We start from the raw sequence: 23,545 nt of genomic DNA on the forward strand, positions 1-23,545 counted from the left end.
AACTGTGATTTCATTGTTGTTTTGACAGAGCCAGTACCGCTTTGTGTGTGAAGCCATCTTACGAGTGTACGAAGAAAGACATGCTGGATCTCCAGCTTCACCTCCACACACCTAGCCCCAAGAAGATCACTGGGGAAACTTTTCTGGACGTTCAGACTCACGGAAACCGCGGCGGTCTCTCTGCAAACCTTTGAGGTAGTGTGCAGAAGTCATCGGCCCGACTGCCACGCCTGCAGGCAGGCGACACGGCATCGGGTTTAACCATATTGTAGGGGTTCAGCTGCACAGGAAGGACTCGATGCATATGGTGACCATAACATATACACTGGAACTTGTGCACTTTATTGCAAGATCGTTCTGTGTATCTTAGTACAAGTCCTGTTTGAGGTCTCATATATCAGGTGTTTGTGTATGTGCTCTCACTACATGTACTGCATTACAACACATAGTCATCCCTTATAAATGGTAAATGTAGAGATGCCATTCCAAATAAAATGTACAGTTCACTTAAGAAATGCTGCTTTGTACAGGTTAACATGTGGCAGGAAAGGGTGAAAGTTCAGAGCTTATAAAAAGGACTGAGTGTTTTGATAATTCACAAAGTGCTGTATTATAAGTAGTTACCAATCATGTTCATTCTTCAGTAGGTTTTGGGTTGTGAGTCTAGCTACCTGGGTTTAGAGCACAATGTAAGACACTGTCCCACCAAGGTTCATGGTGATGACCCCTGGGACCACCCAAACTGCCAATCAGGGATTTACTATGAGGGTGGTAATTTTTTTTTTTTTTTTTGTTAGAGAATCAATATCACTACCTCAGTCTTTTACTGTTTCGTATCACCGGACTAAAGGTTTCCGTTGCGTTTAGCATATGTGTGTATGTTTGGGACAACGGAAAGAGAAAATGGTACAAGGCAGACTCACTGGTGGAATTCTCCCAAGGTGGGTTAGTAGGCTAGTGCAGTCTGGGCATCTCTGTGAATATACCACAAATCTCCTGCTATCTGAAATCTTTCTTTGTGTTTCCTCCTTAAAACAGACAAAGAGGTGTATAATCCCATGTGACAAATCCCCTACAGGGAACTTTCTGGCAGTGACATATTGGCTGTAGTAGGTAAGATTAGGCCTTGCTAGAACCCTGGTGGGATTTTTGCTTGTTTAAGGTGAAACTTTCCACAGTTTTAATGTCCAAAAAGAAACTGCGTAATTCTTGCTAAACAATTGATCCAGCTGATCAAGCCATTGTGTTTAATCACACCTTCATTTGTGCAGTTCATCCCAGACAAGGTCTGCCTACAAACTTTAAGGATATGTTCATGTTACCCTAATCAATGATATTTGTACTAACAAAAAAATTGACTGATATTTTATCCAACAATTTAAAAAAAAAACTGTGGTCCAGAAATAGTGCATTTGTGATTTGCAAAAAAAAAAAAACAAACCTTTTCCTGACATTCTGACATGTAGCTGTTTGTTGTGGAGTAAAAGCGGGTGACACTGCTGATGTCATGGTTTGCATTATGTAACTCCAAAGTTATGGAGCAGATCAGAACATCAGGCAGACCTGGGCTACCACACTGATTCACTGTTGATGATACTGTATGTCACTTTGCACATCCTCCTCAGAGCACTGACAGGGTAAGGAGACATGCAAGAAAGGTTAGCCATTGAGGGTGATGCTGCCTCTCCTAACAGAAATGAGTTTTCTGTAGGCCTCGTCTCAGCTGAATTCAGTCTAATGTAAAACGTGCCGTTTTGTCACATTTCTGATTTATTTGTGTATTTCAGATAAAAAGGGAATTTCAAGTACATCACACTGCAGTTAACCTTTTTTTGCATGTTGCCTTCAACTTTTATTATTGAATGTAGAAATATTCCATTTTCTAAAACATGAAGACAATGTAATTGGGGGTTGTTTATAAATTAGTTTTTTTTTTTTTTTTTTTTTTTTTTTTTTAAAGGCACGTTCCACCAGTCTGAAATATTCACTTGCGGTACCCCATAACCATATTGGAATTCGGGATATTACAGCTCAATACTGAACATGTTCTAGCAAAATATACATAATTAATTACATTGTAAATTACATATCATAGGTATTTGTTTTAACCATAACTATTAGGAATTTTACAAATTTAACCATAGCTCATAAATTTCTGTATTCTATCTTCTATTAAATAAACCTGTATCTTGTTTAAAAAAAAAAAAAAAAAAACCTCAATTTTGAAAGGAGCTGAGAATGACCCTGGCTCATACCAAAAGGGACATTAATAGATTCCAGAGAGCTGAGGTCAAACGAATCATAAAGATGGGCATAGAACAAGAGGACATAACTGGAGAAATTAAATTTGACAGTTGTACATTGAAATATTTAAAAAGTACAACTCTTTTCTAGCTGAGTGAAGGATGGAGGATTAAAAATTAATTTAATTTCAAAGGCCACTCAAAAAGGGTGGGATTTGTCACACAGCTGTGATAATGGCTGGGATGGGTGAAGAATGCTGAGCAATGATGAAGCAGAAAGTAAAGGGACTAATTAGAGTACAGGAAAAACTAAGGTGAAGCAGAGGCAGCTTATAAGTTAATAAAGGCTATAATTATCTAACAGTGTGAAAAAAAGGCAACACATAAAGCATAAAGAATCTGGGGAACAGAGCCAAGAGATGGCAATATCTCAAAAGCACTAATGTTGCATGTTCAGTTTTTATGCTTTTCATGTTATTTTAAATTCAAAAAAGTGCTCTCAAGTAAATCAATTTGTACAGTAGTTGTACTCCTTTTGCCGTTCTTTTTACCTTTGAAAGATGTATTTTGCCGTTTAAATACTGTTGAAGTTGCAGTATGCATTTCCACAAGCACAATTTTATGCAATCAAGGACTGCTTTTATATTGCGTATTAAAAACGAGAAGGAAAAGAGTCAGCTGAGTTTTTAGTCTAAGCGTAATTTCAAAATGTTCAGTTTCAGCAAATTAACCCACTGCTATTTCTAGAGAGAGAGAAGAGGAGAGGGGGAGAGAGTGACTCGTGCAGAAACTCAGGAACTGCTGATACTGAAGTGCTCTCCTGGGTAAACCTTTCAGAAGCTCCACATCTTTCATGCTCTATGAAATTCACCTAGGGATCAATAAAGAAGTTAGATGTAAGAAGGGCTCTCTTTTGTTCTGGGTGAGGTAGGACACAGAAGAAAGGAAGCTGGTCCAACGTATTACATCTACATTCATGCACAGTTTTCCATCAGCACTGAGGTTTGTCACTGAAGTCTTCCAAGCCCAGTGTGACATTGGTGGAGCTCATCATACTGTACTCATGCATAAGATGGAAAGGGTTTGTGGTATGAAGCACAGGGCGAGTCAGTGATAAACTAGGTGACATTTTGCAGTGAAACGTGCCTTCAAATATAACTTGGACGTTTACGCCAACAGAGCACAAGCCAAATTTTAACTCCATAGTAAAATGACAATATTTTATGTAAACCATCTTTGCATGGAGTAATTTTTCAATACAATTTGTGTGGAATACCAGGGTTTGAACACAGTTTTCATGCATTCTAGGAATAGCCATTGACTGCACAGCAGCAGATGCTCTGGAATGATCTAGGTAAGGTCAAAAAGATTAATTAAATAACAACACAAATATCCCCAAGCTATTCTGTCAAAGAACATCACGTCTTCTCCAGTGCCAAAGTTGGCTGTAGCAATTTGCCGTCTCACGAAGGAAACCGAAGCCAGCTGTGTCTAACTGATGAGGCTGAGATGGGCTCAAGGAAGGTGGAAATCACTGGATCCCCCGATTTACCCAAACCCAATGAAACGGTGTGAAAACGCAGCAGCTTGTACAGTGTCAGAGTCTGAGCACCTTGTGCAACACCCAAACCTCCAGAAGGCCACATTATGCACTGTCATGTGACCAATTAGCTTGTCATTAGTCAGATAATAGCAGAAATGCAGGATGTGTTCATTTGCTTTATTACTGAGTAGAGGTCATTCTGTTTCCTTTCATTTTATGAACCCTGATCTGGATCTCCCACCTACACCTGTTGTGATCAGCTCAATAAATATTACATTTATTCATTTATCAGTTGCTATCACCACTGTTCTCATTGCTATTCATTTATATATTAAAAGAAAAATGTCAAAGCAATGTTATTTGGCTATTTTTGCTCATGCCAAGGCCCTTTGTGCCAGTTATGTTCCTAAATGTGGCACAAAAATCACGACCACCTTTTTGTCCGGTTTGTCATTTAAAAACACCTCATGTAAAGTTGAGTTAAATGCATCTGCTAAGCAATGACATCAGTTACCATTACTGGATGTTAATGAAAAAATATTTGTCAATGTTATGTACTTGTCCGTCACAAAAATGCAATATCTCCCAACTGCCACGTGCTGCTATACCCTGGCCAGACAATTAATTTGCAGATGCTTAGTAACTCCTACCCTGCTGAGTCCCTCTTCCAAACTTTGTCTAAAACGATGGAGATGTATGACTTAGTTGAAAATGGTAGAAAGAAAAAAATCAAGCAGGAACTTGAGCAAAACAAGGGAGAATGTTTTTTTTAAAAAGGAAGAAGAATAAGGGGGGGGGGTTAAAACAACTCTGAAGGAAGATGAAAGATTTCAGTGACAAGTCTGTATGAAAACTTCAGTCACTCTTTGACTCAGGAAGCCTTGGAGATGGGAGTCCCTGTCCTCCCCCCTCTGCAGCGGAAGGTAAACTTGCTTTTTCCTTTCCTTTTTCCATGTCATGTAGCTTGGCCCCAGCCTACAGCGCTGTCGCCCTTGCTGTGTCTGTTATACATGTCCATCTGTGTTTTCCCCTCACCACAGAACACACGCCAGATGATTGAATTACTGGCCACAAGTTTCTCTCTGGAGTGGGGATGCAACCCTGCAACCGTGAGGAAAGCGAAAACACAATCAATCTGCTCCTCTACATTCTAAATAGCTTTAGTTAGAGTATTTTTAAAATGTTATCAGTTGATAATACATCTCTAGGTCGCATCTTCCGGGAAAGCGGATCTCTTGCTATAATAATATGTCTTTTTTATTCAATCTTATTTGACGCCTTTTGTCTGAGGTGATTTATAATGTTAGATAAGCAGCTTTACAGTGATTTACCATGTTGTATACAGCAGGGTGGATTCTAAACTGGAAAGCACTGCATGGAGACGGCTCCTGGCAGATGATATTATAATTACTATTATTATTATTATGAACAACCAGCAGATAGCGCCAGTTGGCAAACGGCAGAAGTTGCTCCGTGTTGCTGAACGCAGGCGCAAACACGCTGTTTGTCCAGTTACTCCGGTTCACTCACCTGAGGGGCGCGCGCGTCGGTTTCGGTTGAGAGAGAGAGAGAGAGAGAGAGGGAGGAAGGAATACGAGCGAGTGCGCGCCTGTGTGTGGCTGTGTGTCACCAAGTGAGAGAGAGAGAAGCCCACAGGCTGCCCGTGTCATACCCGCTCGTAGCGCGACGCAGCGCAGCGCCTGGATCCGTCCGCGAACGCGCGGCAGGTGAGCGCACTTTCACTCCTAGTCTCGCACTTCCGCTCTCCTCGCGGACCGCCGCCACCGCATACTGGAGCGCTACAGATGTGCCGAGACGACTGAACAGACTGAAGCGCACAGTTTTGATTCGCAACCAGGCTGAGCGCGGTTCTCCGGGGCGACTCGCTGCCCCGGCCGCTCTCTCTCTCGACTCTCCCCACTCCACTCCGCTCCAGTCGAGTCGAGTCCAGCAGCTGTGCTACTTCCTCCTCCTCCTCCTCTTCTTCCTCCTCCTCCTGCCGGGCGGCCGCTCTCCCTGTCTTCCTCGCACCCGCGGCGGCGCTGCTGCGATCATCTTCGACTTGCCTGGGGGCGTCGCGCCCGTTCCCGGACAGCCAGCCGGCCGGCCGGCGGCGCGCACGCGGAAAGAAGAAGAAGAGGAAGAAGAAGAAGAAAGATGATGGGCTTTCTGCGGCGGACGTTCAGCAGACGGTCGGCGCGGCGCTTGCAGACGCCGCCGGACGCGACGGACGGCAGAGGGCGAGGCGGGGCCGCGGGGGGCGCGCTGCAGGCGCACCAGCAGCAGGTGGCCCACGCGCTCGCCGTGGTCACCGGGGGGGCGGTGGTCCACATCCCCGCCGCGGGCAGCAGCAGGTCCGTCATCACGTGCAGAGTGCTGCTGCTGGACGGATCGGACGTCACGGTGGACCTGCCGGTGAGTCCGCCCCCTCCCCGCGGCAACGGCGCAACAATTGATTCGATGTAACGATCGTGTTTCCCCAAATTGCTCTGATGATGAGTGATCGCTGCTGATGTGCGATGTGCGTCTCGGAGCGCGCCCTCCAGCATCGCTACTTTTCCCCGTCCGTGTCACGTGTGTAGCCAGGGGTACAAGAACAAGTGCACGTTGTTATCTTATGTAAGAAAAATGCATTTTCGGCTCCTGGGGCGCAGCTTGTTTGTTTGTTTTTCCTTTGCTGTGAAATATTTGCAGTTTCACTCGGGTCCCCCCCTGTGACAGGCAGGGCGAGTGCGGAGGACTGGTTTGGCAGGTCCCCGGCTGCTCCGCTGCTGCTCTGCTGCTCCTGTCACAGCAGGTTGGACACAGTGGGGCACGCAGCTCAGAGGCCGTGTCATGCACATGCAGCAAAGTACCTGGATACCTGGATGCAACCCAGAGGGCACGTCCCGCACACGCGCAGCTCTGACAGCATGTCCAGGACACACGCGGCCCAGAGGGCGTGCCCTGTAAACGGACCGCTCGGAGGGCATGTCGCACACGCGGCAAAGTGTCTGGACACAGCTTAGAGGGCACCTCATACACAGGGGAACTACGGGTTGCTGGTAAATGTGTGTCAGCTTTTGTTGCCGCCGTGCGGTGTGGGCATACGGTGTGCGTCCCCTTGTAGCCCAAAAAGTGTCATCAGGGATCGAGGCATAAAGTTTGCATTTCATCTGGTGCATCTAGCGCGCTGGATTTGCGGCTTTCCTTCCTCATGCGAATCCCATGATGATCGAACCTCACGCCGCACACGTTTTCCCCCCTTTTCGGATGACGGGTAGCGTCGTGCCTCGCAGTTCTTGAGCGGACCCCCTCTGTATATACATGTAGGTGGCATAAAGCTCTAGCCACGTCTGTAACGGCTGTAAGCGAACGTGTAAAGTGAATCGCCTGTTTGGATTATTTTTTCGGAATAACAAAAAATGACACGAAGTTGATTGTATGTCGTGTACAGGAATACACTTGCAAAGTGTTTCGCAGTAACACACTGCATTTTGTGGGGAATGCAGCATCGCCAGGTAATGAAACACATCCCCCCCCCCTCCCGTTCGTTACCTGCCACGTAGAATGTTCTTGGCCAAGCAGGTTCGCTCTAGTCACCATGCATCATGCCTGTCAGCCTTCCTTGACATGCACTCGCACTAATTGTTCTTCATCCTGTATTGCTGACAAGTGTGCAGACCTGTGGGAATTGCTGAAGAACGTGGGTTGCTCACCCCCACTGCTCAATTCCCTTTTGCTCGTGCGCTCTCTAACATAAAGATGTTACTGAAGCGCGTGTGCCCCTCCTCCTTTAAGGACTTGTCTTACTACTTGGACCAGAAAGGATCCGCGGAGAGCCTGCGGATGTGAGTGTTTGTGGGCTCTGTCGACATTCGTACCGCTTCGCTCGAGCTTGTGAAAGCGCGAGCCCGTTACTCGTGGTCGACAGATGCGAACGTGCCAGAAACGGTCCGCGTCAGAGCTACGGTCACAAATGGTGCGAATGATTTAATTGCACAATTACTGTAGAAACCGCGCTGAAAGATGCAGTCTGTTAAGAACAGGATTGACTGGCTACACACGCCCTTAGTGCGCCAAGTGTTAGGGAGGATAGCGAAGTTTGACGAATAGGAGAAGACCTGTAAATGTCATGGATAGACGGGACAGCGTGGCCTGTTCTGCTCCGTTCTGTGGTCTTCCGGAGTTGAAACTTCATACCAGGCGTACACAAGATGCCGTACGTGCAGTGACGGTCTCCTTTGCAGGTGTTTTTGTTCCGGTGCCACATGCCTTGTATGATGATGAAACGTTTGTACGTGAAACACATTGCAACACTGCAGACAGCTTGTATAGCCAGTTATGTGTTGTCTTTGATTTAGTGAAAAGTATAATAATAATGCTGGGCTTCCAGTTTCCTACTGCATCGAGTGATCGATCCGTTCGTTCGTTGGCAGCCATATACCGGGAAAAGATCTTGCGGCGTTAGTCCGAACCAATTCAGAGCATTTTCGCACCCAGGATATTAAAGGTCTTCTTCATGCTGCTTCTCCCTATTACTGAAACACCTTAGGTTGGGAACCCTGAACTGATGATTTAATGTTCCCTGGTGTGGACTCGGTCCCTGTCAACAGGGGGGATGAGAAATATGTGTGATACTGGTATACAAGTGTTTAGTCATAGCAAGATCATACTGTGAGAAGATTGAGGGATAAGGTATTTATGCTGCTTCTTTATTTTATTAAGCTGGTAGTGTTTGAAAATGAAAAGCATAGACAGAAATTTAATCCTTAATCATATCACTTCATTACTAATGGAAATGCACAGTGACACCAGTAGATTGAAAACATGTGCACTGGATCCTGAACTTGCAAACACGACTAGGACCATGTCTTGTCTGTTCATAACTCGATTTGTTTGTAAATGCCAAGTACTACTACATTCCTGGCTTTATCTTCTCAATATCTTCAGTAAAAGTCTCGGATATAATAAATTAATAGACTCTGTAAGGTTTTCCTCCAAACAAACTCGTAATCGTTAGCAAACGTTAAATAAAATATAATGAAATGTCGATTCATTTCATTACGCGCATCAGTCGTCGCCTTGTTATTGATCGCCAACATTTCAGAACTCCAGACACAATCTGCAAGCACTGTGTAGATGAATTGAATTAATCCAGTTCCACTCTCCTGTGCCGTTTGGTATATTTTACTGCCAACTAGTGGCTGGATGCCGAGACGTGGGTCATATTTGCAGCACAACAACTTAAATTAAGGCCTCTAGGTTAGCTTAGTGATTTATTTAAAATAAAGAAAATACAATTAAGTCAATTGGAAATGATTGTACATTCAAACTTTCATGAACTGAATGTTTGTGACTTGAGGCATCAGTGTATGTTACATATTGTTTCTTTTCATTTCCTAATCTTGTGTGCATCTCTAACTTAGTTATTAACCAACAGGCCTTTTCTTTTCGTGTTGTACAGTGTACAGCAGGTATGTATATGTGGTACGGTGTGGTGTGGCAGAGCATTTCTGCAAATGATGAAAGTTCAGCGCTCAGTCACTCCTAGTAGATTGGAGATCGATTGGCAAGTTGATTTACGGAGTTATTGATATAATCCTATTGTTATAATACAGAAGCAAAATAATAAATATCCATTAAATGAGCAACAGAGCAATTTTTGTAGATAAATGGTATGAAGACATAGTTTGGCTGTTACACATTACTTTTCCAGCCAGTTGGCATCCTGTTGAAAAACACTGTTAATTGTCTTATTGTCACCAGAGCGGGCTCTTCTCAAGCTCAGTTAAAGTTGTTAATATGCCGGAATGGTTAATATGCATTACATAAATCAAATTCTTTATACGCAAGAGATGTGTGTCTGTTTTTGTGTGTGTGTGTGTGTGTGTGTGTGTGTGTAGTCCCAGTGCTTGAGTCACACTGCTTGCGCAACTACGACTATGTCGTCTTACCTTTGTACCTAGAAACCTGGAACAGCCCGGAGCAGTTGGGCTGCGGGCCACCGCTGGCTCTCGTTGCCTCCCGTTTGCCTCCCTCCCGAACGCACGCCGGTTCGGTACAACGGGTTTCGGTTACGGCGGCGCCTTCTCACGCCGAGCGAGGGCCTCTTGGGAACTCGTGCAACTTTGTTGATTTGAACCTGGAGCCCGTACCTGCAGTTCTGTCTATTCATAACCCCTTATTTATTTTAAATAAATCACTGGGAGCGACAAAGTCTTAACCAGAGGCATCCTGCTCACGCCCTATACACCGGTACATTTCCACTGTAACCTTGCTCATTTTCGCTCTGTGTCGGAGATCCTCACTCAGGGTTTAATAATCGATTATTGAACATCACCTTGGGGAAAAGTGTCTGAGTGAATAAATGTAAATCCGGTCTTTGGCCACCTTCCAAATCTAATTTGTTTCTTTGTGACGTGAATTCTCAAACTGTACAAGTAATTATCATCTTTCGATGGTAAAAATTGTCTTCCTGAGCCCCAAAATTGACACCCAATTATACGAAAATGACCAATTCCCTTTAAAATAGACAGTGACTTCAACGGTTAACGTTAATTATCCTAACAAAGCATCACATTTCAGTTTCCCTTCATTAATTACTACGTACTTCTGTTGTGTTGCCGTGTACCTGTGCCTGATCGGGGTTTCCGTTTTCCTAAAATGAGGAGAAGCGTTCCCTACGTTGAAGTACGGGATTAAATGAAAGCATCCGAGTTGTCGTTAACGGAATACCTGGGGATCGCTGCTTTTTGGCAAACTGATGGGTTTTTCTACGAGAGCACAGCTGTTAAAGTTCATGCGTTGAGTCGAATGGCGCTGTAGTGTGCCTCCAAGGTTCTGGGGGTGGAGTGGACGTTGTTTTGGTGGAGAGGCTGTCGTTGATGGCAAAGGCAGCGTGAGAACCTCCTTCTCAGTTCTTGTCAATATCCCGTTTGTGTTTCCACGTACGTTTATATATTTGATGGAGATTTTTGTCCAAAACTACGTATAACGCTGAATGAACGAAAGTGCATAAACCACCAGCGGGGGAGATGCGGATGCGGACGTTTCCTACGGAACGAGGCTTTGCGTCACGTAGCTGTAACTTGATTACAAAGACGTCCTTCCGTCATCTTGTGTTCGTGAACTTTGGAACGCACCCATTAAAACCCTAAAGCCGGCGTGGGTCATTTTCCTTTTACAGCTCATGTGTTAATCAGCGTTAAAGGCCCGGCGATGGACCGACTGTCAATTCACAGCGCCGGGCCTACAAATTGTAGAAGGCGAACGGTTCTCGAGAGCGAAGCAAATCCAGTGAAAATCGTTTCTGGTATTTTAACGAAGAGTCGACGTAAAGACCCATCCCTTAGTCGCCCGGCGGGCGGCTTTGTGCCTTAGCGGTACGAATAGCTCCGCTGTGTCCGCGGCGAAAAAAAACGTTTTCGAGAGAAAGTCGGCTCGTTAGCGCTCGTGTATTTCCTGCGCGCCTTAATATTTTAACGGATAAGAAGGTTTTTCTTTGCGGCCGTAACACCTTTACTGACGTTGGGATACACGCTGTACAATAGTACAGCAAACGCAGTACGAATTGGGCGCGGTAGCCGTGGCGACGGGTGAGAGCGGCCGTTCGTCGTTAGTGTAGTGAGACTTAAGAGCCCGAACAGTCGTCTCTCATTTGTACCGCAAACGGAACGAGTGCCCGAGCGAAGACATCCCCCGATTTTAGCCATCTGGACCCTCCCTCGCTGTGTCGGAGCTCGGAAGGGAGCGGCTATTCCCATGCAGATGCCGTCTGTTCCCGCCGCGTTACCACCTCCACCTCTAACACCAGCCTTCAGGTTCCATTCATTCCCCTGTAGTTGTTGCGCCCCTGCAGTGAACCAGATTTATTCATTTTTTCTGGCAAAAATCAGGGAATTTTACCCAAAATAAATGTCAGCAAATGTTTTTTGTATGTACTGTTTAGCCTGACTTTAAGTTGCTGATGCAGAACTGTTTTTTATTTATTTAACCTACAAGTAAATTCAAGCGTTCACTATGATGGTGTCATATAGTAACTGTGGAAGTGGCAATTAAAATTTTTTTTATTTTAATTTATTTTCATTATTCAGTTGTTTTACTTGGTAACTGTACGTAATTTCTGAAATTGATTCGTTACGGTAAAATGGTTATTAAAATTATTTGGAATGTGTTATTATTTGAGTACATGCTATTTTTCATTTTTGTGTTCCTGTTCGGAAGAAATGATGCTGAAAGATGTTGGACGGCATCTCATCTGAGAACTATAAGGCTGGTACCCTTGCGCTGGCATGTAACTGCCCATTTTTTTTTTTTGTGTGTACTAGCATCTGTCGCTCGTTTTACCCAAAAAAAAAATGATGGTTAAATGTAATAAATGTGTTTGCAAAAACCAGAGGATGGTGCAGGAGTTGCTCCACCCTTAGACGTCGCGAGACTGAAATTCTGTCCTCTTTTGTGAGCTTCAGGAACAAAATGGGTGTATCAGGTTTTTCATGCACTTGAGCGTTTTTTTTTTTTTTTTTTTTTTTTCCCCCCCTCTCCCTGCTGAAGGGGGCTGCGGACTCTAACCCAGATTCTTTTTGCTCTGCGCTCACTCATTGTACTCTTTCCACACTGTAATGGGATCCCTGTGTTTGGGGAGTTTCTGTAAGTCACCCTCTCCTAGTTTGGACAGCAAGATGTACTGAACAACATCTCAGCTGCGTCTTCCACTGGAATTCCAATAAACTGGTATTACGCAGGCTTGGAGTAAGTCCACATTTGTATCGTTTGGGCAAATTTAACGGCCGCTCCATCTGACAATTAAAAAAAAAAGAGACGGATCCCTCGATTTACAAAATTAATCTGTCCCAAAAACACCGTGGATGGTGAAATTTCGATGCCGAAAGTCTGTTTCCCATTATTTTAAAAAGGAAAAAAGCATTCTCAGTCTGTCAGAAAACTCCATTTACATACTTAGCTAATGCTTTTTTCCAAAGTCACTTACAATGTTAATCTACCTACAATTATTTGCCCATTTATACAGCTGGGTAATTTTACTGGAGCGATTTAGTACCTTGTTCAAGGGTACTATAGCTGAAAGAGGGATTTGAACCCATGGGTCCAAAGGCAGCAGCTCTAACCACTGTGCCACCAGCTGCCTACTGTAAAACACCTGTTTAACTCTCAACCTGTGATTTCACTGTGATATAAATCACTTTATTATTATCAAACAGTGGGTACGTTCCTAGGCCGTACGTTTTCCTTACAGACAGTAGACGGGAACAAACATTCAGTAAAAAAAAGTTCATGTTGAAATAATCACTGCAGACAATTTAAAATATACAGAAATTTACTCTAATGAACCATTAATGTGAAGAACCGTGGATTGTGAGTTGTGGTCCGTGGAGGAGAGAGGTGGCTTGGCGGTCATTCTTGCATCGCGACTGCACAAACATGTTGAAACAAAGGGAAAACAAGAAGCAGCTGATGGTCTATAGTGCCAGCTATGGTACATTGCTGTACTTCACTGCAACTTCACTCTCACAATGTGCAACTTTTTGAACATGCATGGGATGAATTTTGTTCTACTGATTTTTGTTTTGTTAATCAAAAATTGCATATCAAAAGGCAAAAGCTGTTGTACTGAAATTTCGGCTAAAGAGATTTTGTAAATGTAGGGATGACGGCAATTAGGTGCTGTGGAGTGACCGGCAGAGCAGAAGGAACCACCGATGTTCTTCCGTGTGGCTCCAGGCCTGTGGCGCCCAGAGGTTTTGCATTTCGAACATTTCTCGTCCACTTTTTCCTCTTCTCGGATTCATGTATAACATCACGGGAGGTTGCTGGGAGCGACAGCTGTCAGGTCACCGGTGAACATCTGGACACGTTGCCAGTCTTGGGTTCACCCCTCCAGAGAGCAGACATGAGTAGCTGGCAAATGCATGATCTTCGGGGATCTTTCGTAATATTCGTATTACGAGTTTGTATAACTCCTATTAACATCATTTATGTTGTGTGTTACAAATCAGTCTTTTTTTTTTTTAAATTTAAATCTTATTTCTTGACTTCATGTATATTTAGAAATGTAGTATCTACTTTAAAGAAGGGTTACTATTCATTTGCCTCAATTCATTTCGCTTAAACAAGTCTGGGTCGGAATAGTCCCAAATATTAATGGTATTTCTTTGTTTTTTTTTAACCAGACCTCTATTTACTCAGAACTCTTAAATGTAATTTAAGGATTCTGGAGTAAGTCCACCTTTGTGTAGTTTCTGGGTCAGCGCATTTAAAATTGCGGGACTGAAATATCCATCCCGACATCCTACCGAACGGAATAATGAGTGCCGGCAGTGCTGTTCCAGCTCCAGCTTGGGTCTTTGTTGGGAGTGAAAATCTTGGAGAGAGTGAATCTCGCAGGAAGTTCACAGCCATGAGAAGAGCGATTAATAAGAGCAAACAGCAGCTCTCTGCACTTCCAGAATGGGTGTGTGTGTGTGTGTGTGTGTGTGTGTGTGTGTGTGTGTGTGTGTGTGTGTATAAGGGTTGTGGACTCTGCACCATGGAGCGATCGGCCACAGTTGCATAATTCAGACGTGACGATGAAGCGCCAATCGGGAACCCAGCTGCGTATCTGTTGGAAAAACCCTCTCGGTAGGTTTCGGTAACAACTCGCCAGTTTATTTTCGTGAGAAGGATTACAGCCAAAGCGCACGTCTAGTTGATGTGAAGAAGGGAGACCTGTCTGCGTTGCACCGTGGGCAACGGGACCTTTCTGCCTTTTTACCAGAGGAGCGTCGAGGCAGTCTTTTTGAGAATTGTTGTCGTGCAGAGAAAACGTAGGGATTTTCGATTTAGGTTCCGTGAAGTTATTGCAATATAAAAGGCATTTGCGGAATAGAGGAGAAACCTCAGATGTCATTGTTCGTGGCATCATCTTATATGCCTGCACTTGTGTTCTAAGCAAAACGGAGTCCTGTAAAATATACAGTTGGGCTGTAAAGGGGAGATTGGTTCATCCAGAGGTGTTTTGCACTTTCTGGAATCCTGAGACGAACAAATGTGGGGTTTTTTTTTTTTTTTTTTTTTTTTTCCTTCCTCCCCACCGTGAACGAGGAGGCCCCACCTTGGACGGAGATGTCCTCGCCTACATCCGTCCCGCTGTTCGGCGCTCGATGGCCTCTGCCGCGTGACCTCCGTTTTGTTCAGCAGCTGGAAGCACATCTGGTCGTTGCCTCAAGAAAGGCGTGAAAATGACTAATTCAGCATTTTAGCTCCTGCCTGACACATCACCTGCATCACCGCCAGGTGTATCTTTCAGGGCGATCCCGTAGGCAGGCCGTTACGCAACATTTTTTTCCCTCTTGCATAAATGTGAGCATCTGTTGAACGTTCCCTTGATCGCGGTGCGCCGCAGCGCTGGAGAAGCGTTACTTAACGGCCGAGTTCCGTTCCTACGACTAGCTCGTTAAGGGAATTGGTCGATAAGCGAGGAGCCGCCCCTTACCGATATTTCAAGAGTACTCTACTGGTAGGGGGTTTGTGTCAACCATCTTTAGATATTGTTTCGTGTCACCTTTGCACCATTTATAACATTTTTACTGTATTTATAATATATTTAGTATATTTTCACCGACCTCTTGTGCTATGGTGTGCACGTGACGGTAAAGTATAAATTTCTAGGCGAAATATGTAGTCTTGGAGGTTGCGAACGCTACTGTAGTGAATGCTGACCGACTGCGGGAACGAGACTTGAGACCGAGACTGATGAAGGGTGATGCGAGATGAGATGCTCGACGCCGAGACGCCGCGCTGCCGTTTCCGCGACCAACGTTCTCGTACAGAGTACAATACCGACTGGTCGGAGAGCTGGTCGTAAGTCCGCTCGGTCGTTGAACAGGTAGGTCGTTGAGTGAGGAGTGCCTGTATTGTATTTAATGGAAGAAAATAATAGTTTTGGAAACACTGATAATTGCTGTAGTACATAGAGCAAGCATCTTTCAGTTTTTACTGTTTTTTTTCTTTAAAACTTTTCCTTTCTGCAACAATTTCAGTCATTTTGATCATTTTTCATGTAAATGACCCATTTAATTGATGCTGGTGGTCACTTGTCCCATTTCTTAATTTTAGACCCCTTCACCTTCCCATAAGGCCAGCATATTGTCACAGTTATGAGTAACGAGGCTAGTTTTCGTATGGATGTTATACTGTTGTGCAATAAAGTATTAAAGGTAAAGTTTAGTACTTAAGCCAAGGTTTAAGCATCTTCTAAAGAATTAGGATTGACAAGTGTAAGAAGAATCCCAGTAATACTACTACTAATACTAAGCTACTTACAGTGATTTTTTTTTTTTTTTCCCCCCCCCTCAGTTTAAGCGATAAGGTAGTTTTTACTGTGTCACTTCAGGCTAAATGCGTTGGTCAGGAGTACTACACCTGAATGCGGGATTTGAACCTGAGACCTTAAATCTGAAGATGGGGGCTCTAATCACCATTTGTTGAAACTAACAGGTGACCAACAGGGACGGTTTTGTCCTGGTAATTCTATGTTATTGCAAAGGTATCAACAGTATTTTACGCAGTTTTTAATGCAGTTTACATGTAACTAGAAAACGTATGAAGTATGAAATAAATGTTGAAGGAGACGCATACAGATGGGCTTGGGGACACACTGAGATACTTGTTTATTGAAACAGGGGCCTCATAATCCAAACCCACATCTAAACCCACATCTGAACCCACAGCCCAGGGGCTGCGAGGCACCAGCGCTACCCGCTGATCTACCATGCCACTCGTACCCTTAGAGTATTGTGTTTGTCACTATTTAACAATAATAAAATAATATGGGATCAGCTGTTGGTACAGGAATTCTGGATTATTACTGAAAGCCATAAATATGCTGTTCCCACTGTGGCGCAGGGCACTCGGTCACAATCACTGTGATAAACTGCTCCAAAGGTTGCATACGGGGGGGGAGGAAAAAAAAAAAAACAAAACCTTGTAAATGACATACTGAATTATTTAATTCAAGTGTGGTGGTGTGTTCAAGCATGTGCATCTTTGACTGTATTATAATGTAATTTAGTATAATTTATAGTATATTTATATTAATCATTTTGCACATGGGACACCCCTGATCTTCATCATTCGAGTGAAGTTCGTGCGGGCGGCAGTCGAGATAATGAGGGCGAAACGCATAGGCAGGCGCTGTGTGGATCGCTCATTTGCACGAGGGGATGTGCAGAAACGATCTGTGTGCACCGTGCAGAAATTCTGTAATAACCCTCCTCTGGCACGCAGGCCGGTGACAAATCCTCGAATAATACCTCTGCCACAAAGCTTCTGCCTCCGATCGCTGGGGCACTCTGTCCTAGATTCAGAGCGCCAGTGATTTCTCTTGCCTGGTTATTTTTATTTCAGCCTATATCTTTGAGTTGAGGGTCATGTGTATAATCCCGTGGGGGTACGAGGGGCCATGCCGCCATAGAGCCTCGCTGATTAATAGCGGAGCAGCGAGACTCTTTGGAGCGGCCTGCCTGGAACCTGCTGGATCGCCCACCATATGACACGGATGTCTGCGGAGAGCTGGGTGCCAGCGAAAGAGATGCAGAAAATGAAACGTGTTTGTTTGCGAGCTCTCGGAATTGTTGCATTTCGTAAATTTTTGTTACATCTCGTGCTTAACGGGGCGCTCGGTGTTTGACCCTCTACCATTGACCCTATCCTATGGCTTATTAATCATTGGAAAAAAGAAAAAAAAAAAAAAAAGCTTTTTGCTAATCTTAATGCTGATACTTATTTGTATGAAGAACGTTTGTTTATTTAATGTAACTCGTCTAGTTTTAATTTCTACTAGTAACATACCGGTCCCTTTAGGACAAAGTGGTAATGAGGGTGTTACAATAAATCGGGCACTTTTTTCGCCCGCAGGATAGGCTTAATTTTATTCAGACAAGTACCTGTACCAGAATACAAATATCTCACAAATACACTTTCATGCAGAAAGTGAGTGTGGACTATGGATTTGCTGAGTAAAACAGCACTATACATAATAATAAGATGTATCCTAAGTACATGCAAGTGACACACATCGGCAACTATTGAAAATCACTGGATTATGTTGGAATCTGGTTCAGATCTGTTTCAGAGCAAAATGAATAACATGAAAGGCTGAGACTCAGAAAAGCATTTTGAAAAAAAATTTTTCATTGGCACCCCAGTGGAGAGTCAAGGATTTGATTCTTATGTGTGGTGCCAGTCTCAAGGCTGGGTGCTTCCCATCTTCGTTTATTTCGGTATTATGGAGGAGAAATCCAGTGTTGTGATTAAAAAGTTGTACAGTATATGTATTTATTGCATTTTTTTTTATTTTACTTTTTTGGAATTTTCAATGTGTAATATGATACAAAAAAAATTGTAATTTTTTTTCCTGTTAGTGACATGAAAATGACTAGTTATTAGTTTTCATAAAGTGAATTATGTTTAGTGAACTTGAGAAATGCCTCATTGGTTGGAATTGATTTGGTTTTGCAGTAACATCGGAAGGACTCAAGAGATTAAGATTGTATTTACATGGATGGAATTTTGTTTTGCTTTCGGCTTGGTTTTGTTCTCCGTTTCCGAGTGTCACGTGCACATTGTCTCCATCCCTTTGTTTCGTGGCGCGCTTCTTCAACGAACCATGACAATGAAATGTCTGCCTGGCTTTTCCTGCACTCACTTAAAAAAAAAAAAGAACTTACATTAAACTCTTGGGGCTTTTTAAATCAAACGTTTAAAGGAAAGACTATTATCACAGCCTTAATGAAGTTCGGGCAAAGAGTTGTAGACGGCACGGAAACGGGAAAAGCCAATAGACCAACATCTGCGCATCTGAACTGAGATCTAAGCGTGAATTTAATTCTTCTACTCGGTGAGTTACCAGCCTGGAATGTTGTTTCCTTAAAACCAGTAGCTTCAATGGACCGTGAAGCTTTTACACGTTGCTTTTTATTGATACGGCAAGCTGAGTTATTATTACTTTTTCCAATCTCCTACTCACTCGCAAGTGGTATAACGTCTGAAGACAAAGAAAGTCTGAATGTTGCTGCCGGTCCTCAGAGGAGCTGCACTTATGGATTTTTGAAAATATGAACATTAAGGTGGATCGTGCGGCGTTGTGTGGTTTGCTGTGAAGCTTCTGCATGAAGGGCCGTGGTTTTGTACGGTTTACATAATTCTTCGGAGAGTCTACTTTAAACACTCAGCAGATCGTGACAAGTCTTCTCACACCCTTCAGTTTCAAGGAAAGAAAAGTTTCTTCGGCTGGCTTCGCTCTTGAAGTCAGCACACTTTCCAAAACCACTTGTTCGACTCAGGGTTGAGAGGGTCTGGAGCCTATCCTGGAAGCACAGCTCCCTAGGCTACTTTGGGTATACCCTGGATGTGAGGCTAGTCCATTGCAGGGTGCTTCTCTCTCTCTCTCACACACACACAAATACTTTCACCCCCAGTTATTCCTTTTGAGATACACTGCGATTTAATGTGTGCTTTCTTTTTGCTCGTTTTCAGAAAAGAGCCAAAGGCCAAGACCTTTTTGACCAGATCATGTATCACTTGGACCTCGTGGAGGCCGACTATTTTGGTCTGCAGTTTATGGACGAGTTACAGATCGGCGTAAGTAGCACGGATGTTAAAGTCTGCAATACATTGTTCTTTTTCCTAAAAATGTTAAAGCTCCAGGTATTCATGATGAACCCAATACGTCAACTGTATGGAAGTCATCAGGATTTATATTCAGTCAGATATTTCAGTTTTCAGCTCAGTTCAATTCAGTGACAACGAAGTAATGAATAAAGGATCGAGAGATGTAGCAGTTGCAGATATAAAGTAAACCCATATCTGTTACTCTATATTACGTAGTATTATTATATACTGTATAGTCAGCCTGTATATAGTTATTGGATGTTGTGTATATAGGATAATGCGAGGTTAGGGCTGTATGGTAACTAGAAAAAAAAACTTGCTAACTTTTTTTTTATTTTTTAAATCAGATTTTTTTAGTTAAAATTTTTTCACTTGTTTACTCATGGAGTAAATGGTACATAACGGTTACTGATCAAGTCAGGGTCACAGTGGTCTTGAGCCTATCCCGGAGGCACCGTTACGCATTTTGTAGCCAGGTAATTTTATTGCTGAATTGCAACGTACAACAAACTTAAGCCTCCGTGTCATCAGGTTGTTGATTCTTAGTTTAGTTCAGCTTTGGCGGTGTTCGCATGTGTAGGAACCGTCCGGTGCCCACCACGTTTTTAATCAGTGCGGGCACTGCTGGAAAAAAGTGCTTCCTACTCTGGCATTTCCCTACTTTGACCTTAATCTTGAAAGTCTGGATGCATATTTCACAGCCAGAGGCAGATTTAGCGCGTTTTAAACTCACTACACAATCTGCCTTTTTCGTTGGCCGTTTGTCTCGAAGAATGTAGTTTGACTTTTATGACGTTATGACATTATATTTTATAGTTGTCGTCATTATCGTTTTATGTCTTTTTCATAAACGCAGAATGCAGTAGGTGTTATAAAATATACAAAGCTTAAATCTTGTTTAGCAAGAACAGAACTGCTAGGTCATATGACTGAGTTGATATTGTTGAGAACTTGGGCAATATAAAGGTAAAACTTGTGTTATACATTTGTTTATGGAGAAGAGGAGTAATTCTGAAGTGCTGCAGAATTTAACTTTTTCTCTCAGTTCTGTTATAGTTAAAAGATTTTAAATTTTCTTCTTAATCTGGTGATTCATTCAAAGTACTGTATTGTTATACTGTATATTGTGTTATGGGTTCTTACAGTACACGAGTACTTTCAGTAATGTAGAGTATTAATGACATGAGGACAGTCTTAGATGATTTAGTTATGTTGCTAACATAAGATGCTTTGATGGGTAGAGCCTTATAGAGGGGTGGGTATTTTCAGCTGGATCTCAAGGGGTGGGAGGAGAGACCATATCATACACTCTTCTTCACCGGTAGTTGGCATATTTTTCAGATACCCTCAGTTTTGTTGCAGAAAAAAGAATCTGCTCTATGAAAAACGATGCATGAATGTTAGCGCATCGATGGGTAAATATACTGGTACTTCCGGAAGTGACAGCAAGGCTGGTTACCACGTCTGGTGGTTCCAAGAAATGCAGGAGTTTGACTGCATTCTGCGCATAACTGATTTACGCAGAGTTACGCTGCACAAGGATCGAATTTTAAAGTCCTGTTGCTGCCATGCAGCCTTCGCTTACGCAATTCGTACTATTTTACCAGCCGAGACTGCAGTAATATTTATGCGTGGCTGATGCGAACTAGTGATGCAGCGAGCATGCTGAGGAAGATGAGATCCAGCACATCATTACTACTGCAAGCCACATCTGCTCTAACTGCGGGATAATCTTTTTTTCGGGAAAGACTTGGTCCCGTTATGTAACTTAGACAGGATTAGTGTTGGAAATAAAATCACCAGCGTCAACATCGCCATTCCGATACCAGATGAAATTTGGAATTCGAACCATCTGACAGAGACCTCAGATCTATTTAATAATGCATACCTAGGTATGAGTGTGTATATGTAAGCAATATTGGTCTTTCCATAGAGCTTGTGGATTTTCTCAAATAATCACTCCTGGAAACCAGCTTTGCTTTAGTATTCATTGCCTTTCTTTTTTTTTTTTTTTAAAAAAAAAAAAAAAAAATTTACTGTCTTTTTTCTTACTCTTTCAGCACTGGCTTGACACCACAAAACCTATTAAGAAACAAATAAAAAGTAAGTATTCCTCACATAACATTGTGTGTAGGCCAGGCAGGCCAAAATGCAGAAATGAGGGGATGTTCTGCAGGTCATAGATTCTGGACTATATTGCATATCATGTGTTTGTATGGCATTAAAAGGTGACATACAGTAAATACCATAACTTCGGTAAGAAACAATTTAAATCGTAGTTTTAAATATTTAAAATGCATTAATCCATTTCATAATGCGCTTATCCGTTTGAAGGTCGCAGTTTGCGGAGGGCTGAGTAAGACAGAACAGACCTCCGTTCCCTGGCAGCAGACTGCACCTTGGCGTTCAGGATTCTGAAGTGCTTCCAGGGCAGCCCTAAAATGTAATCCCTTCAGCAGCTCCTCAATCCTGAGTCTGCCGCTTGGTTGCCTGCCACTGGGAGGTGGCCTCCGAGGATAGCCCCCCGAGGGCATCCCTGTTAAGAGCCCGACTCTCCTCGGCCCGCTCTTGTCAGGATGGGGGAGTAACAGGTTTACCCCAAGGCTCCCCCAGGTTAGCAACTCATAACCGCATCATAGAAAGGGTGCCCTGCAGGCCTTCTGTTACCTTGTTTCCTCTGATCCTACTCAGGATCTCAGTGTTCATTTACGCTCAGCCCCTAGCAAGGAGAACTCGAGTGCACACTTGTCATAGCTCAAGCATGTAGGAGCTACTGTGTACAGTCATGCATCGTTAACGACGGACCACATATACGACGGTGGTGCCATAGGATTATAATGGAGCTGAAAAATTCTTATCGACTAGCAAAATCGCAGCACAGTGTGTTACTCACATGTTCGTGGTGTGCTAGTAGTGTAAAGAAACCTTCTGTGCTGCCGGTCGTATAAAAGTATAGCACATGATACAATTATGTACAGTACATACTTGATGATAAACACCTGTGTTACTGGTTTATGTATTTACTATACTGTACTTTTTATTCTTATTTTAGAGTGTATTCTTTCTACTTACAAAAAAGATGTTTACTATAAAACAGTATGCTGTGTTACGCCGACAGCAGTGTCATATATCTTGTGTTTACTGCGTGTCTTGACTGCATCGAGGCTCTACCATTTAGGTTTGTGTAAGTATACCCTATGATCGAGGCTATACCATCTAAGTTTGTGTAAGTATACCCTATGATCGAGGCTATACCAGCTAGGTTTGTGTAAGTATACCCTATGATCGAGGCTATACCATCTAAGTTTGTGTAAGTATACCCTATGATCGAGGCTATACCAGCTAGGTTTGTGTAAGTATACCCTATGATCGAGGCTATACCAGCTAGGTTTGTGTAAGTATACTCTATGATCGAGGATATACCAGCTAGGTTTGTGTAAGTATACTCTATGATCGAGGCTATACCGGCTAGGTTTGTGTAAGTATGCTCTATGATCGAGGCTATAGCAGCTAGGTTTGTGTAAGTATACCCTATGATCGAGGCTATAGCAGCTAGGTTTGTGTAAGTATACCCTATGATCGAGGCTATACCATCTAGGTTTGTGTAAGTATACCCTATGATCGAGGCTATAGCAGCTAGGTTTGTGTAAGTATACCCTGTGATCGAGGCTATAGCAGCTAGGTTTGTGTAAGTATGCTCTATGATCGAGGCTATAGCAGCTAGGTTTGTGTAAGTATACCCTATGATCGAGGCTATACCATCTAGGTTTGTGTAAGTATACCCTATGATCGAGGCTATAGCAGCTAGGTTTGTGTAAGTATACCCTATGATCGAGGCTATACCAGCTAGGTTTGTGTAAGTATACTCTATGATCGAGGCTATACCAGCTAGGTTTGTGTAACTACTCTGTGATGTTCACACAACAAAATCGCCTAACAACGTATTTCTCAGAACTTATCCTCGTCGTTAACCGACGCAGTCTGTAATATCGAAGGCACTTCCTGCCTCCTAACCCTTACCTAATACGTAGGCTACCCTCAGTGGAGCCCAGAAGCCCCTTTAAACATCTTTCACTGTGATGGCAAGCTAAGCAAAAGCAGTTCTGACACC

General features: G+C 43.2%; 2 protein-coding genes and 1 long non-coding RNA gene across 8 annotated transcripts in view; 2 read left to right on the plus strand and 1 right to left on the minus strand.

Annotated features, from left to right (window-relative positions):
- Positions 1 to 1,832, plus strand: part of ptpn3 (protein tyrosine phosphatase non-receptor type 3) — a 44,821-nt gene extending 42,989 nt beyond the window's left edge. For 4 of the 5 annotated variants that reach the window (XM_018757204.2, XM_018757208.2, XM_029254249.1 and 1 more), the window contains exon 26: positions 29 to 1,831. In XM_018757204.2, coding sequence (XP_018612720.1) covers positions 29 to 115 — 87 coding nt within the window. In that variant the 3' untranslated portion in view covers positions 116 to 1,831. Of the gene's footprint in view, positions 1 to 28 lie in introns of all 5 variants that reach the window. The other variant, XM_018757207.2, reaches the window with a different exon arrangement.
- LOC114911078 (uncharacterized) lies at positions 762 to 5,393 on the minus strand. Its single transcript, XR_003797879.1, has 2 exons — positions 5,317 to 5,393; positions 762 to 4,887 (listed from the first exon to the last, which is right to left on the minus strand). It is a non-coding gene; the product is annotated as an uncharacterized LOC114911078 (long non-coding RNA).
- Positions 5,394 to 5,424: 31 nt separating this feature from the next.
- Positions 5,425 to 23,545, plus strand: part of epb41l4b (erythrocyte membrane protein band 4.1 like 4B) — a 53,540-nt gene continuing 35,419 nt past the window's right edge. The window contains exons 1-3 of one of the 2 annotated variants that reach the window (XM_018757165.2): positions 5,425 to 6,201; positions 19,300 to 19,404; positions 21,495 to 21,537. In XM_018757165.2, the coding sequence (XP_018612681.2) occupies positions 5,944 to 6,201; positions 19,300 to 19,404; positions 21,495 to 21,537 (406 nt within the window). In that variant the 5' untranslated portion in view covers positions 5,425 to 5,943. Of the gene's footprint in view, positions 6,202 to 14,325; positions 14,404 to 19,299; positions 19,405 to 21,494; positions 21,538 to 23,545 lie in introns of those variants that run through there. The other variant, XM_018757166.2, reaches the window with a different exon arrangement.

This window comes from Scleropages formosus, chromosome 8, assembly GCF_900964775.1.
Source record: "Scleropages formosus chromosome 8, fSclFor1.1, whole genome shotgun sequence".
NCBI classification, from domain to species: domain Eukaryota; kingdom Metazoa; phylum Chordata; class Actinopteri; order Osteoglossiformes; family Osteoglossidae; genus Scleropages; species Scleropages formosus.